Source organism: Camarhynchus parvulus, chromosome 10 (assembly GCF_901933205.1).
Source record: "Camarhynchus parvulus chromosome 10, STF_HiC, whole genome shotgun sequence".
Lineage (NCBI taxonomy): Eukaryota > Metazoa > Chordata > Aves > Passeriformes > Thraupidae > Camarhynchus > Camarhynchus parvulus.
Genome location: NC_044580.1, coordinates 10,643,634 through 10,658,979, shown reverse-complemented (window position 1 = coordinate 10,658,979; position 15,346 = coordinate 10,643,634). Strand labels below are relative to the sequence as shown.

Sequence of the window (15,346 nt, the reverse complement as noted above, 5' to 3'; positions counted from 1 at the left end):
CCCCTGTTTGTGTTTTTACTCTCTGACTGTACAGGTCCAAGCCCTGTTCTTCAGCAGCTGTTCAGCTCCCTGAATAGGCAAGAAGAGGAGTTTTGCTCTTTGCATGGATGCTGCTGCTCAAACAACAGTCATAAATGTGGCTTTCTAAAAAACATGGTAAGAAAATACAGAAAACCATTACAGCTCCTCCATGACGTTGCCACCAATGCAAGTTTTATCATAACCATTTCTGCAAGTCTTCTCTTTGCAAAAATCATTCCAACAAAATTATACACTGCTCTTACTGGCAACAAAACTGCTGGTTGAAGCTGTTATTGAAACTGGTGTGGTTTTTCAGAAAGAGTTCTTAACAGGCAATTTCTTTATGTCCATGGGGTTCCAGATGGCTATTGATTATATGATACATAATGTCACCATCATCTATTTTAAAGATTAAAAAAGAAAGCAGACAGAAACCCCATGAATGCTGCCAGGCAGCACTGGAGGCTGAGGGCCCTTATTGCCAGAGAATGCAAAACATGCCAGCCCACAGACCTGCCCTTATGCTGCACCCCCAGCATCTCCCCTTGGGAGGGATGTAATTCAGCCTCTACTTTGAATCAAACCTTGCCTCCTTTGCAGAAACGGCCAACAACAATGCCCAGTCTTGCCACTTCTTCCATGGGAGTGACTGGGTTAATCAAAATGGCATTTTTCCGTGAAAACATACAGCCCAGGGTCCTGGTTCCAAGCACGACATCACAGCACTGTGATATTAATAGGATCCAAGTGAGCCCCACTCACCCGCAAAGTGAGTGACAACCATGTTAAGCAGAAAGGGATTCAATCCCAGAGGTGAAAGATAAATCTCCAGCCTCTCTTTCTCCACATTTCTGATAAACTTTCTCAGAACACCATGTGGGAATTTCCCACTGCCAAGGGTTCCCAGTCCCTGCCTAGGCATTTTAAGGAGGACTTGCAGTGTTGCTTACCCCATTTTCTTCTAGTGCTGCCAAGGGTTTATTAATGCTGTTGACAAACTTGTTGACATGCTCAAAGTGCTTTGTCATTTCTGTTGCTAAGACCATGTCAATAATGACTTGGCGAAGGGTTCGATACTCATTCCTGTTTAAAGAAGGAAACAATTAAGAATGCTGGCTGGGTCACAAAGGGCTGGTTGCTAAAACAAGTCTAACAAAATTGCAACAGATCATTCCTGTTTCAGAGAGGTGCTAGGGGAACAAAGAACAGCAATAAAGGCTGGGGCAGCTGTGTCTCTGTTAGATGTAGGAGTACCTTTGGTGTTGTGTAGGGACATATGTACTCCAGGCATGACTGGATCTCTAGAAGCAACAGTTCCAGAGCTGGGCAGAAGCAGAGGCACCAGCTGCTTAGGAGGCTGCAGGGACATGCCACACCTGCATGTTCCCAAGGCTTTTAGCACAGACACCCAGCTGTGGCTCACTCTCCAGGCAAATTTTCAGCAATATTTTTCTGTTGTATCTTGAGAGAACCAAGGCAATGGTCACATCCTTGCCCTGAATGCTTCTCTGAGGCATTGCAAGAGCAACAGGTCCTTCATTATCCTTCACACTGCTCTGTGGCTCTCTCTCTCGTTGTTCTCTACCCACCCAGCCATAGCTTGTTCTCTACATTCAGCGACACAAAACAACTCTTCTAGACTTGCTCACATTAAGATTTACACTAAATTCCTTAGATAGGGTCTGCCTTTTTATGGACAGGAGAAAGTGACAGTGGGGAATTACTCAGAAGTCTTTGCAGGAGAGACAGAAGCGTTCTACTATTTCGGAAGCAAATTTCACAAGGGCCATGGACAGTTATCCACCAGGCACTGCCCTCCTCTAGGATGCTTGTTTGCCTTTTGGTACACAGAAGGAAGTGAGAGATGTAGGTGGCCAGACAAGGACCCTGGGGGTCAAGCTTACCTCTCCATGTTTTTAAAGATGTTGCACTTGCCATCCCGGGTGGTGAGCTGGAAAGCCAGGGCAGCATGGTGGCTCTCCAGCACGGCTGTGTCGTTGTAGAGAATGGCGAGCTCACTGCCAGCATTGCACAGGAAGGAATTTGTCCTTCCTGGGTGATCCACATCGTGCACTGTGGCAGCAATGAGCGCGGCAACCTCGTCAATTGGATCCAGAGTTTGCTGAAAATAGAAGGGTGCTTAGTTTTCCTGGCAGACTCATTAGAAACCCTATTCTGTCCATAAGATTAAGCCAAGTCACTGAAGAATAAAAGCCAAAACTCTGGAGATCAGCAAGGGTCAGATGTTCTACAGAGAGCAATGGAAAATTCATTATAAGCTTCACTGAACATTGCGTGACTTTTTTGGTCATTTTGTACCTTTTAAATTTTGCCTTAACCACACCTTTGTCTCAGCACATCAAATTAAACAAATGTAAAGTAATAAATTAGTTTGTGTTTTCTAGCAACACTGAAACCACCTTCACTTGGAGTTAAGGTATTTGGCTTGGAAAAAAGAACAATACTGCTAAAAATGATTCTATTAGCACTCCTTAATTTCCTTTGGCAATTTAATGTGTTCTAATCATGTTCCACTTACGTGCTGGTGAGGTTTACAATTTGAAAGGAATGTTATCCATACATCCAGTTCTTTAATAACGCTGTCCTGGGTTACAGCTAATGCATATTCTATGGAGAATATTCAATGTTTTGTATCCATGGATAAATTACATGACACATGTTCTGTACTTTCTGTGTCATATTCTGATTCTGGTAGCATGCAGCTACTCCAAGCTTTATGTCTACTTGCAATGGGCATTACTTTATGTCTATTTTTATCTACCCTGTCATGAAATACAAACCTATTTGACTCTTAAGATTTTACACTGAAGTGCTAATACTTTATTAATAGCATAAAGGAGAACAAGAACGAAGCATCTCAGAAATATTTTATATACATTTGGAAACCAGCCTTTGTGCTGTGTTTATACTGGCATTTGTGAAAGATCACAGATACAAAACAATTATATTAAAAATTTTAATAATATGAAAGAGACACAAGAGCAGAAATATTCCCATTTGAATCTGGGAGCAGGCCAGACAATTTTCATTCCAATTTGCTTTAATTTGAGGTCCAAATTCTCTGTGGGCCCACTACTACCATTCAGAATAGTTACACTTGGTAGGTGAAAAGACAAACCCTGCCCTTCTTCACATTTCCTGAAATTATGCAATGACCCGACTTTGCAGGAGCAGGGAAATTATTCATTGAGGACTGTCAAGAGAGTCTCATGGAGAACAAGAGTAGGCAAATAATTCTTTCTGCTCCAGTTCATAGTTAGCATTGTCTGAAATACTCTCTGCTGTGTGTAAACTTCTTCCTTCTTTCTTTCAGCTGCTGCTGGTGGTATTCTATTTTTGTGGTATGCAGTTTGGAGAGAGGGATTTGAGAGAGGGATTTCCTCAGAGGGACACACTGAGCAGCATTCAGTCCGGCTGAGAAAGACCTGTGCAGATGGGAAATGGCCAGAAACATGAGAATACCTGACCTGGAGGACTACAGCAGTCTACCTGACTTATTTCACAGGGATTTACAGCACTTTTACACCCAACGCCAAGCCAAGGATTCTAACTTCATTATCTTAACTCCCATGGCACAGAAGTGAAAACGGTTCTGAGAATATGGCTTCAATTTTGGAGCCAGAAAATCTTCCTAGGCAAGTTGAACTGAGTTCAAGTTACCAAAAAAATATTCTCAGCATGAATTTCAGTGGCAGAATTGGGCTTTCTGTGTTTAGATTAAGTTGAACTCTGTGCAACACTCAAGCAGCTGGGCTGTAACTTTGAAAAGATGAAGAGAGAATTCTGAACTTTGATTCTGCTCCTTCTGTTGCTGCAACATTTTTTTCTCTTCTTATGCCTACAGAGGAATGGAAATAACATTCTGGAAAAAGAGGAGGCAGTCATGCTTCTGTGGCATTGAAATGGATCCAGATCTTGTCTGTTTTTCATAGATATTCTTGGGAAGACCAGCTTAAACCTCTGGCAAATCAGGGGCTGAAAAAATCCAGTGATGTTCTATCCCCTCTTGGCATACAGTATTTGTAAATCAGCCCCTGGAGAGCACACTAATGAGCTGCAGCTCCAAGTTAACGGAATTACTACAGTTTAATGAGCTGTCAGAAGCTTGTTTACAGTCACAAATTTCTCAGCCAGGTGCCCATCATTGGTGCTATCCTTAGGCAGGCCAGTTCAGAACTTCTACCCAAGACTGTGACTCAGAAATATATGTCCCACCACTCTACTGCACACACACCAGGCACTGCTTTATTCCCCTTCTCCAGTCTGGGCATGTGAGAGCAAAAGTCACGCTGATTTATTCTGGTTTTCATGGTTCTAATACCCCAGTGGGTGCTATGGTAGTGACAAGTAATTTTTTTCAATACTGTCCTCCAATGCAGTCTCTATGAGCCTCAGGGCATGTTCTCTAGTGGGTGATACAGCCTACTTACGGCCTATATTGTCTTGGGAATCTTTGGCAAAATGATCATCACAAGACATAAGAGATGGTAATTTACCACGTTAAATCTGTATTTGGCATGTGCCATCACAAAAATAATTATGTTATTAGCTTACCTATCTGAGATGGTTTAACCATATGAAGAAGTTCTACTTGAAAATAAGGTTTTCTTATTCTCCCATCAAGAATTGTTCAATTCTGTAATATTAGTATCCATCCTTCTACATATACTGTAAGAGAGATCCTAGAATTCATGTAAAGCACCCCAGTTCTTTGACCTCAGAGTTACCAAACTGGTTGGCACTGGGCAGATATTTGGCTTTTGAATCTGTTTCTGAGAGATCCTTCTTTGATTGCACCTGTATTTCCCACCTGCATTGTTTCACATAGATGTGGACTCACCTTTACTCTCTCTTTAGACAAGAAGTAAGCAGTAGCATGTAGTACATCTGCTGAATGAGTAGAATTATGGTAGGAGTTGGAGGAATGGTAGTTAGCCTCAATGACTTGTAACCATGACCTCAGAGTGGATTCTGAACAGTTTAGGAATTCACAGATTCCAAAGCGAGCAAATATTTTGAGACCCAGATAAACCAAAGGCCTGTGGAAAAAATAAACAGAAAGTTTTAAAATGAATGCAGCTGAAAGAATATTATATAGCATAAACAGTGTGAATCTACACAGCATTTTTAGCTAATGACATATGTAATGATGTGTAAGGACTTGTTAGAGAATTACTGTGTCATATACTGGAATTGTGACATACATAAAGTCAAATCCCCCTTAATCCCCCCCAGTGTCAGACAAAGGTGTCTCCAGGTTTCTCTGTCAGGGAACTGTAATGCACTAAAATTCAATTAATTATCCTGGCTTTATTACAATATGTCTGCTTGGACTTAAGGCAATACTAGTAATATATTCATACTTGTGAATCATTGAAAATCACTTATCTTAACAAATGAACTGCTGTCATTTAAACACAGTACGAAGCAATCATAATTATACTGCCTTTAATAAGAGTACAGGCAACAAAGTACCTCCTTTGTTCCTCTGTGGTCTCTCCAGATCAGTAAGAACAGAGAAACCTACCTGGTGATCTCATGCATGCTGGCTGGGATAATTAATTTACTGTAATGTACCCATTAAATGTTGTAAATCACACAGACTGACTGTATTTTTACAGCTTTCTTTTAAATTCCTTATCTCTATTACTTCATTAGGAATCAAAATGCAGCAAAGAAAGAAAACCTAAAGCAAGTGGATGTAAATACCTTAATTTAAAATAAAATCATTTTAAAGAAGAATAAAACCCTAGGGAGTTTTGCACCTTTTTGGCTCATAAAACCACAGTCTAATAATGAAGTGCATATTTGTTAACTAAGTGCCTGACATCTTTCTTAGACTTTGGTTTTGAATAACTTTCAAAGCTCTTACAGATCTGGGATTTTGACAAAATGTTTAAGATAGTCAACTAATTGCAGGATCTGGCCTCGAAATTGGTGTCTCACAAAAGCTTTTACCTAAGACAAAGCATGATACATGAAACTAGACCCAAAAGGGGAACTTTTTATAAGCATGAGAAAATAAAACCAAGGATTTAAACAGAAAGAACAATTTACAGTCTTAGGGGGAGCCTTTGCTACTAATGAAGTAGTCTATCAAAGCTGCTGATCTGCTTTTGAAAACTTCTGTGATGGAAATTGGTATGCCCTGCTTTTTATCAGTAAATGTTCTTCAGTTAAGCTTATATGTAAAATGTAACCTGCCAAGATTTTAGAATAAAGACCTTCCTCTAATCCCAGAGAAAGGTAATGGGAATTCTACTGAAAAGCTGTATTGGAACTGTTCAGGAATAAAACCCTCCCAATCAAATGGAAAGAAAATAAAACTTGATCTCTATTAACTGATCAAATCAAGACCAGCATGTTGATTCTGTGTGTAGTTTGCCATAAAAGGAATTTGAATCCCCACAAGAAAATAATTTGATTTGTATAACTTTTCTATTCCCGAATAAAGGAAGGTTTTAAGAATTATGCTGTATTGTCATTATACCATACCAAAGATATATAATCTTCACTTATATCTGCTGGCGAATTTGAAGGAAATAGTGCATGATGAAACAGAAGCTATTTAAGATGCATACACAACTAGAAATGACAATGAGAAAATTTCAAACATCTGACATTGAAAATAAAATTAATTCAGTTGTAAAAGCACAGGCAGAAAACTTAAAGATCTGATTAGAGGATGACATTTAAGTCAATTTTCAGCAAATGCATTTTATGCGCTCTTGCATTTACTGACCTTTTATGGGTGGCAGCCTCAAGTTCAAAGATATCAAAATCCCACTGTTCCTCATTTTCCATTGCCTCTGTTATCCGTGGGGGTATGTCATTGAGGGAGATTGGAGAGCTCAGACTGCCAGCAACCTGATGAGTTTCTTTTGAGGAATACAGTTATTACTATATGTATTTATTAACAGTATATTAAGTAGTATATTTAATAGTGAGATACAATTTTACAGAATGACCATGCTTTCTCTTCTGTAGTAACACCAGGCTCAGTAATGCTGCAGAAAAATGCTTACAGATAAACAGCCCCCCCCCCAAAAAAAAGCTCATTAAAAAGGACACCTAATCACATTTCCCCTGTTTCTTAAATTTCTGTAGCATGTCAAATTAAATTAGCTGCCAAATTAAAACTTACGTTTTGCTGACAATATGTATTCGTTCCCTGATAATCTTCGTAAACCATCCTGTTAAATGAAAGTTGCAAGTTAAATGGAGGGTATTGAACAATAGGTCTAGGAGGTGATGACACCAAGTAGTAGCAAACAACTTCAGAGAAGTCTGACTGGAGCCTGTCACAGTCATCAGAGCTGCCTCTCCCTTATTTGTTTGTGCTGCTCAGATTCACCTGGTTTACACAGAGCTCGTAACAGATGAGGAACTGCAGGCTAGGGGATACAATATGGACTCAGGCAGGTAAAAACTCAGGTTTCTCAGGAGCAGATGGAGGTCTGGAATTGCAGCCTCACATCTGTCTTTGCCTGGCCAATGTGCACACCAGCTGTGGGTCTGTGCCTCAGAGCAGACACGGCGTGTCCACACACTGCCAGCAAGGAGCAAAGGTGGGCGGTGGGAGGGAGTGGATGGAGACATTCCCCTGCTCCCCTGCCCTGGGATTGGCACATCCAGTCACCTCAGCAGCATAAGAATCTCATGAGAATCTCAGGAACAAATTACTCTGAGGCTTCCTTTCACACAGAATGTGAACTTGTTTATTCTTCAGTTCAGTGCCTCCTAGGCTTAATTCTGGCATGGTGCCTAGATGTGAACACTGAGATGATGGATTAAAACTAACAGAATTATGTATTTAATATTTACTTTTTGTTTTGTAATTCTAAATGCTGTGGCCCAAATCCTGCTTGCTCTTTTGAGGTTACAGCTGTTGGCTCATGTTTAGCCCATGATGTAAAAAAACAGTGTTTAAAAAAAAAATTCTGAATGCACCTTATTAAAAATGTTATTCACACCAATTATAGCTGAAGTAAATGTGGATCCTGTATTTGACATGGAATATCCACTCTTAAAAGAGCTGTTATATCTAAGTCTTATTTTCACATTTGTATGTGAGTCTGGAGTTTTGTGATTTAAAAGGAAAGGGAACAGTGGCTGTTCAATAGAACTGCTATGACACAAATATTTAGGTCACCAGATCCTGCCTATCATTTAGAATCAAAGATTAGTTTTTAAGAGTTGAAATAGCAGGTGTAATTGTATCTGGTAAATCTATCTTTAAACTCCAAATGCCCTTCCTGCTTGAGAGTTCAAATCCAATAACATATTACTTGTTTCCTTCTCAGATGTAACTTCTGAATGCAAATGGAACAATATAATTCTGTTTTCAGCAGACGCTTTGATGGAAAAATGTTTCTCTCCAATAACTTTAAAACTCATACCATGCCATATGCTCTGAAATTAATTTTCTCAGCTTTTCTTATTGCTCCATAAAAAAGCCTTGGGTTTATTTTTAGTAAAGATTTTATATTTTGCAATATTGTTATCTTCATGTTCATGGACCAAATACAACAATCCACAAAAAGAAGAAACCAGTTGAGTTTATGGACTCTTATGTATTCAGCAGGAGAAAAGATTCACTTCAAGACTAATGATTATATGTATCAATATTCTTCCTATATTTTTGTAGTTAAGGTAACAATAAATTTTGTCTACTCAGTAAATACAACCCAGTATGAACCATTCAGGTCTTCTCCTGGAATTCTTGGAGTCTCCCACATTTCTCCTGATTAGGTATTTGCTGTGGTATTTTTAAAGGTAAAAATACACATAAACTATTTGAAGATAGACACTGCAAAGGTGTCCTGATAGTTCCAATATGAAATTATAATAGCCCAGCGACATCTCTGAAAAGCTCACATTTTGTGAGCCTTTTTGCATCCAACACACTGTAAATTTTTGTCCTGATGTAGCCTTTCACATGCAACCTTACAGACTGATGAGAGCACATATCCTTAGGGCACAGGTAACATTCATCTAAACTCATCTGTAACCATCAGGAGGGTCAGACTCCAGGCTCTGAAGGTTTGGGTTCAGTTCTTGCTTCACTATGTGCCCTTTATTCAACTTTGGATACTATGCTACAGGTACAAAAATAATCCAAGAAACAGCAACAAAAATATATATTTTGCATTCTTTTGAAAGCATTCTTTTGATAGACTGAAAAGCCCCCCAAAGCCATGTCATCCTTATCCTCATTAACAAATTTTAAAAAATATCTGGTTCTCTTTCTTTCTTCTTCTCCCATCTATACCTTAATCAAATGAGTCACATTGAAAAAAAATTGGTTTTACTTTCTATTTTTAGCTAAACTAATGTTTTAAAGGGGGTGGTCAATTTCCTTCCCATTTTCAGAGCTACATTGTTCAAGTAGGGGGAGAAAGTCCACAAAAAGACATGTGCAGCTTTTCCTGCAAATTTGGCATTGTAGGGTTGCCATGGAGCACGTGGCAGATGATAAAGATCAAGTAACTGTGAAAATCAGGCAGTGAACATTAATCAAGAGCTGTTTGTGCCAGTAAATACTTACTGTCATTAATCCTCCAACAAGGTCACTTGTATGTGGATCCTCATCTTTTGTCCCCAGTTGTGGAGAGTACAATTCAGTGGTTCTTAAGATCTCCAAAGCCCGGTCTAAAGCTTCTGCAACTGGCAAGGGACTGCTCTCTTGTGCAGCATTAATGATGTTTATTACCTAATGTAGCATCAGACATATTGTGAACTTAGAAGTGGTATTTAAAAAACAGAGACACTCATTAATTACTATGAAAACCTCAGGAAAATAACAAGACATAAAACTTTAATCTGCGTGGGGGAAAATCAAAATGAAAGGGATGTTACTGAAACACTGATGTTTGCTACTGACTCTGAAAATAAGATATTGGCCTTAAGGACAGCAATCTTATTAATGACTTTCCCCTCCAAGGCACAGCCTCAAAATGTCTCTGAATGGATTTAATGTAACTTTCTCCCACTTGCCTCTCACAATTTGTTAAAGAGCTGGTTTTTGACAAATCTTTGAATGGTTTCAGAAAGCAGCTGACAATAAGAAAGAAGGAGGAACTCCAGTCCCTCCTTCTTAAACAGGATCATGTGAAGGCTGACTCCATGGATGAGACTCTACCAAGCAGGTTTGGGGGATTTTTGTTCAGTGTGTCTGCCTTTTGGAAGCTACAGCAGTGGGAGGGTGGTGCCGCAGAGCAGAGCTGTGACATTACCTTGGTGATGGGAGCCTCGATAGTCATGGAATGGACCCTGGCCATGGAGGAGCGGCGCCGCTGGGAGCTGCCTGTGGCAAAACAGAGCAGAATTTGTACCCTGACTGCAGACACAAGGCTCATGGGAGGATCAGCCAGGAACTCCTGAGGCCCTTTCTGCACTGCTTATCCTGCTGTGCCTTTCAGAGGCAACCTACTGCAGAATGCACAACTGCAAAGAGGTGCTGGCTGAACCACTGATGTCCCTGATTAGAGGTAAGTGGCTTGCAACAGCCTGGCAAAATCATGGCTTTGCTTTATTATTTTAAATATTCAGTTATAAACTCAGTTAAAGGACTAGACAGATATGTGTGTATAAACTGGCAGGCACAGGTAGGTAACTAGTGAATTCAGATTATTACAGGATGTATCTCTTGCTGCCTGATGCAATATGACAAGTCATAATGCGTCAGCTTCCAAGCTGAGGGAAATCACTGAAGCTCTTTTGAAGTGGGTACCTATGCCAAATAAAAACAGCAGAGGTTTTGGGCTATTACATTGGAAATTTAAAAACAAATGTTTTATATTGGCTAGCAATTTCAGTTCTGCAAAGAAAAGGTCAAGATGAAATTTTTCTGGATATTATGCTACCTATGAAATGCAGACATCTCTATTACTTATCGTGCTGAGCAGTTCTTAAGAAGAAGAGTCAATGCTATTTTTGCTATGCTGGAACATGACTGTATTCTCACTGCCACAGACATGCTTCACTAGTGTATGCTGCCTAGACTGTGGTGAGGGATGATTTAACAAAAGCATCTAAGTGTCAGCAACAGTTTTGAGTATGTGACTCATCCAGCATGTTTGGGGTGATCTAACAAAGCAAAATACAACACAGTGAAAGAAAACAAAATTAAGAAAAAATATCTTCATATCTCTATCAAGGGAAGAGAAAAGAAATATAATAATTTGTGTATTGGGTTTGCATGACAACTCCAACTCAGCCAGACCCAACAGGATGAGTTGTTTCACATACCATCACTCCCACGAGATGTTGTGGATCTGACATCCAGGGATCCTTTCCTCATGTCTTTGTGTCTGCAACTCTGAGTATCTGTGAAGAAAATGATATTGCATAATGACACAAAGTTTTGCCTAGATGTATGTAAAAGGAACTGAAGCTCGGAAAAGCCTGGCAGCAGCTGAGTGACATTGACCTCAGTGCTTCAGCAGATGAGAGCTGATCAAAGGGCCTTTTAAAGCTCTTGCCCTATCACACTGTCCTGAGCCCAGTCAAGTTCTCAGGCAGAACACGCCTAAATGTCTGTGCAGAAGCAAACTGTGGAGAGAAGAGCTCCTCTCTTGCCACTGTGACACAACTGCAGTTGTGAACACGACTTGTGCAGCACACCTGAGCTCACACAAGTAACCACTGCCACCAGGTGGGCCACAGCAGAGCACATGCCAGCAAGGGGGGCAGTGAATCCCAGCTTCCTTAGGGACACCAAGATTCAGCCTGTGCTAAGACTACAGTTAACAACAGCAGGGATGCCAAGGAGGTCCTAACTGAAGTGCTGATATGTGGGATGAGGGTGAATGACAGTGTTGGTCATCCTCATTCCCACCTACATGCAAGCTCCCCACAAAGCAGATCAGAGCAATGCAGACACAGGTGCCATGAGCTACAGAGCAGCCACAGCAACACCATGACATGACAGCATCCTTCTCATTTCCAATTCTGTCACAGGGATCCACCACCCACAGCTGAATTGTGGCACTGAATCCAGCAACACCATGACACCAACTTGGGGCCCTGTGACAGCATTTTCAAAGGTGGGCTGCTTTATGTCACCTCTAAAGTGAGGCAGGTAGAGAGGGGGCTTGTATTTACTTTCCTGCCTTTTGAGCTGGATTCCCAGCTAATCAGTAGGTAAATAGGACTGTTCTGTGAAACTGTTTTTTCAGTCAAATCACTAACAGTGGCCTTCATTCTCTCCACAGGTATGTTCTCCAGTTCTTGGGACAGAAGAGACATGTCTTACCTGTCTGAGATTCAGCCTGAATACATTCACATGTCTTCTCCACCTACAATTCAGTATGAGAAATCCAGTTAGTCAGAACTCTGCCATTATTTTGTTATACTTAGGGCTCAAACTAAAATGAGCATAGCACTATTTTCACTTACCTTATTGTTGTCATTGCACAGTCTACTAATTGACACATAGTGTCTAATCTTTCTGCAGGCAAAAAACAGCATGTTAATTCCCATCCAAACCTCAGCTCTAATTCAGTGCTGACACCTGGCTGCTCCAAAGGCTCGATTTGGGGGACCAAGTGGAAGTTGCATAAAAATCTAGACATGCTTGAATCAAAGCCCACAGCGACCTCATCCCATAACAACCCTTGGCAAGAGCCATGGAAGGAGCACAGAAGAGTGAGCATGGCAGGACACAGTACAGGGGCTCAGTGGAACAAGATGTAGGTCCTGTGACACCAACAAGAAGCACAAAAAGACCAGAGGGTGCACTTGCACTTCAGGGAGAATTAGAAGAGTCAGAGTCACAACTGAGCACATTTGCATCTTTGCTCCTTTTGGGCAATAATTAGAATTTCACTTTCCCTGCACACAACATATAAAGTTGATTTTTTTTCCCCAAGGAATTAAGTGCAGAGGTCTGAGGCACCCCTCCTTGCATAAGCTTCCATTATACTCAGCAGCAGGATGATCCAATATCTGCTGGAGGCAACTGAACTCTAAACTGAGCCTTCATTCAGACACAAATCATGACTTCAGCTTGCACACTTACCCTCCCTGTCCAATGACAGGTAGTATCTTCACATTTTGTTGTATGCTATCTCCATTTTTCTTTTTCGCATAGTACATTCCTTGCCATTCCTGAAAAAATAATTCAAGTGGAAGCAAGTTCAGATCAAACATGAAGATAAGCAGCAGCTCCAGACCTTCTTTCACTGAAAGCTGCCTCACAACACAAAACCAGGCAGGACTGGTTAAACTGTGCTCAAACCCTCAGATTTCTCCCCTGTAAGTAACCTGTAGGTCACTGTGCTGCTGCCAGTGCAGGACAACTTCCAGAGGAGCAGCCTGAGAATGCTCTGATGGCAACAGCTGGAACTCAGGAGCTGTGGGAATTAGCTGCATTCTCTTCCCCATCCTACCTCAATGATGCTGCAGATCATTTTTGGGGAGAGCTGGCAAAGACCCTTGTGAGAGCAGGAGCTCAGAGCAGGCTCTGCCTGGAGCAGAGTCCCCTGGGCTGCAGGTGGGGGTTCCCCAGGGACCCAGGACAGGAAGGTCACTGCAAAGCTGTTACAGCACCCTCATCACCTTCCCTGCTGGATACACCACCTCTCCTGCACGGCTGGCATGTCTCATCACAGGGTAACAATGAATTCAAAGTGCTTTGGTACCCCAGCACATTTACTTTCCATACTGTCAGTTCACTATCAAATGCAGCAGAGATTTATTCTCTTTTAAAGCAGAAGAGAGCCCAGTAGAATAGCTCCTAGATTCTGCCTCCCCTCTAAAAGCATTCTGGTTTTAGGATTGCCCATTCCATCCCTAGAATAGCTGTTGGTGGTCTTTTTTAACAGATGTGTATTTTGAGCTGGGCATTTACTAAATACCAAGTGATTAATGAATAATTAAATCCATCTTCTATTTTCACTTAACACAAACTGCTCAGGCCAATTGCTGTACTTCAGTTGAGCTCAACAAACTAGATCAGATCTTATGTATGTGAAAACACCCTCATGAGGCACACAATATGTATTTATTTATGTGAGACCGACAGATTTCACAGTCAAGCTGGCCAGAACACAGGTACAGAGAGAATAGTTTTGCATTTATGTGGATGGAGCCAGCAAATAAAGACTGCAGCCCACAGAGAAATGCATGGTGACAGGCTGTACAGAAAAAAAAGATGAAAGGCTTTTCTGAGGATCTGTCAGAGAAAAGAACTGTGAATAACAAACTGTGTAGTGAGCATAATGCCTTCCGTGAGCTGGTTGAGGAATACAAATGAAGATAAAGCAAGCACCACAAAATTCAATGCTCTCATAATTAAAAGTATGCACATCAATAGTTTCCTGACAACCAGGATGAGGTAGAGATGAGTAATTGATCTCTAACCCAGGTAATAAACCCAGGATGTGCACAAAAGGGTGAAGTCACAAACTACACATTGGATAATTCCCTCATTGAAAGCATACCCTTTTCAAGGCAGGTTATTCACTAATGTGTTCTTCTTAGTCAACAGATCGATTTTTTAACTTGTGAATTTCTAAAACCTGTGAAACTGTGGCAGGAAATGTGTGAGGGAAAAGGTCAGTGCAATTCTGAGAAGCAGGAGGTCCAAGCCAAACTCCTGCTGGTAGGTGAAGTTCTCCCAGGGATGTCACTCAAACATATTTTAAGAACACCATATGCTTTCTCCCAGAGCCTCTGTCAGCAATCCAGCAGAGAAGAGCTATTCCCAAGATGTGCTGTCACTCAAGCCCGTGGTTATGTCTGCACTGGAGCCACACAAGCTCCATGACCAACTCCTGCTGTGGGGGTGCTGGGATCAAACCAGAGCAAAGAGCACACCCAGCAAACCCCACAGTGCCACTCCCTACAGAGTGCATCAGTGCTGAGCTCCCAAACTCCATGAGGAAGGCCAAGGCACACCTCTACCCACAGTGAGGAACCCCCAGCTCAGCCTTCCTTTTAGACTGGGGCTTCCTGCACCAGACAGCAAAGTTCAGCAAATGACTGCAGAAAACAGAGCAAACCAAAATAAACACCATGAACACAGTATCACAGAACTGCAGGCTGAGCTAGGAAGGTGCTGCCACAGACCTTTATCACAGAGTGGGATGGCTCTCCCACCCCCTCTGGAAAGACCTTGCCAACAGTTCCCAAAGGGGGAGAGGAATAGCATGGCTTGTCTGCTTCATCAGTAGGTGTTCATCTCACTGCAGAAAAAGCAGAACTAAAGCAGACTGCAGAGAGCAGAGGCACCAGAAATTCTAGTCAGAGTTGCACATTTCATCTTAATGGATGCAATGTGAATCATGAAACAGAAGAATGA

The 15,346-nt window shown here is 41.3% G+C and overlaps 1 protein-coding gene across 2 annotated transcripts in view; it reads right to left on the bottom strand.

Annotated features, from left to right (window-relative positions):
• The window catches only part of PDE8A (phosphodiesterase 8A), a 114,711-nt gene that overhangs the window by 5,279 nt on the left and 94,086 nt on the right, over positions 1-15,346 (bottom strand). For both annotated transcript variants that reach the window (XM_030955183.1, XM_030955184.1), the window contains exons 10-20: positions 13,064-13,152; positions 12,442-12,493; positions 12,299-12,341; positions 11,293-11,370; positions 10,278-10,348; positions 9,590-9,754; positions 7,187-7,235; positions 6,785-6,920; positions 4,883-5,081; positions 1,926-2,143; positions 972-1,104 (exon numbers count right to left, since the gene is read on the bottom strand). In XM_030955183.1, coding sequence (XP_030811043.1) covers positions 972-1,104; positions 1,926-2,143; positions 4,883-5,081; positions 6,785-6,920; positions 7,187-7,235; positions 9,590-9,754; positions 10,278-10,348; positions 11,293-11,370; positions 12,299-12,341; positions 12,442-12,493; positions 13,064-13,152 — 1,233 coding nt within the window. The remainder of the gene's footprint in view (positions 1-971; positions 1,105-1,925; positions 2,144-4,882; positions 5,082-6,784; positions 6,921-7,186; positions 7,236-9,589; positions 9,755-10,277; positions 10,349-11,292; positions 11,371-12,298; positions 12,342-12,441; positions 12,494-13,063; positions 13,153-15,346) is intronic.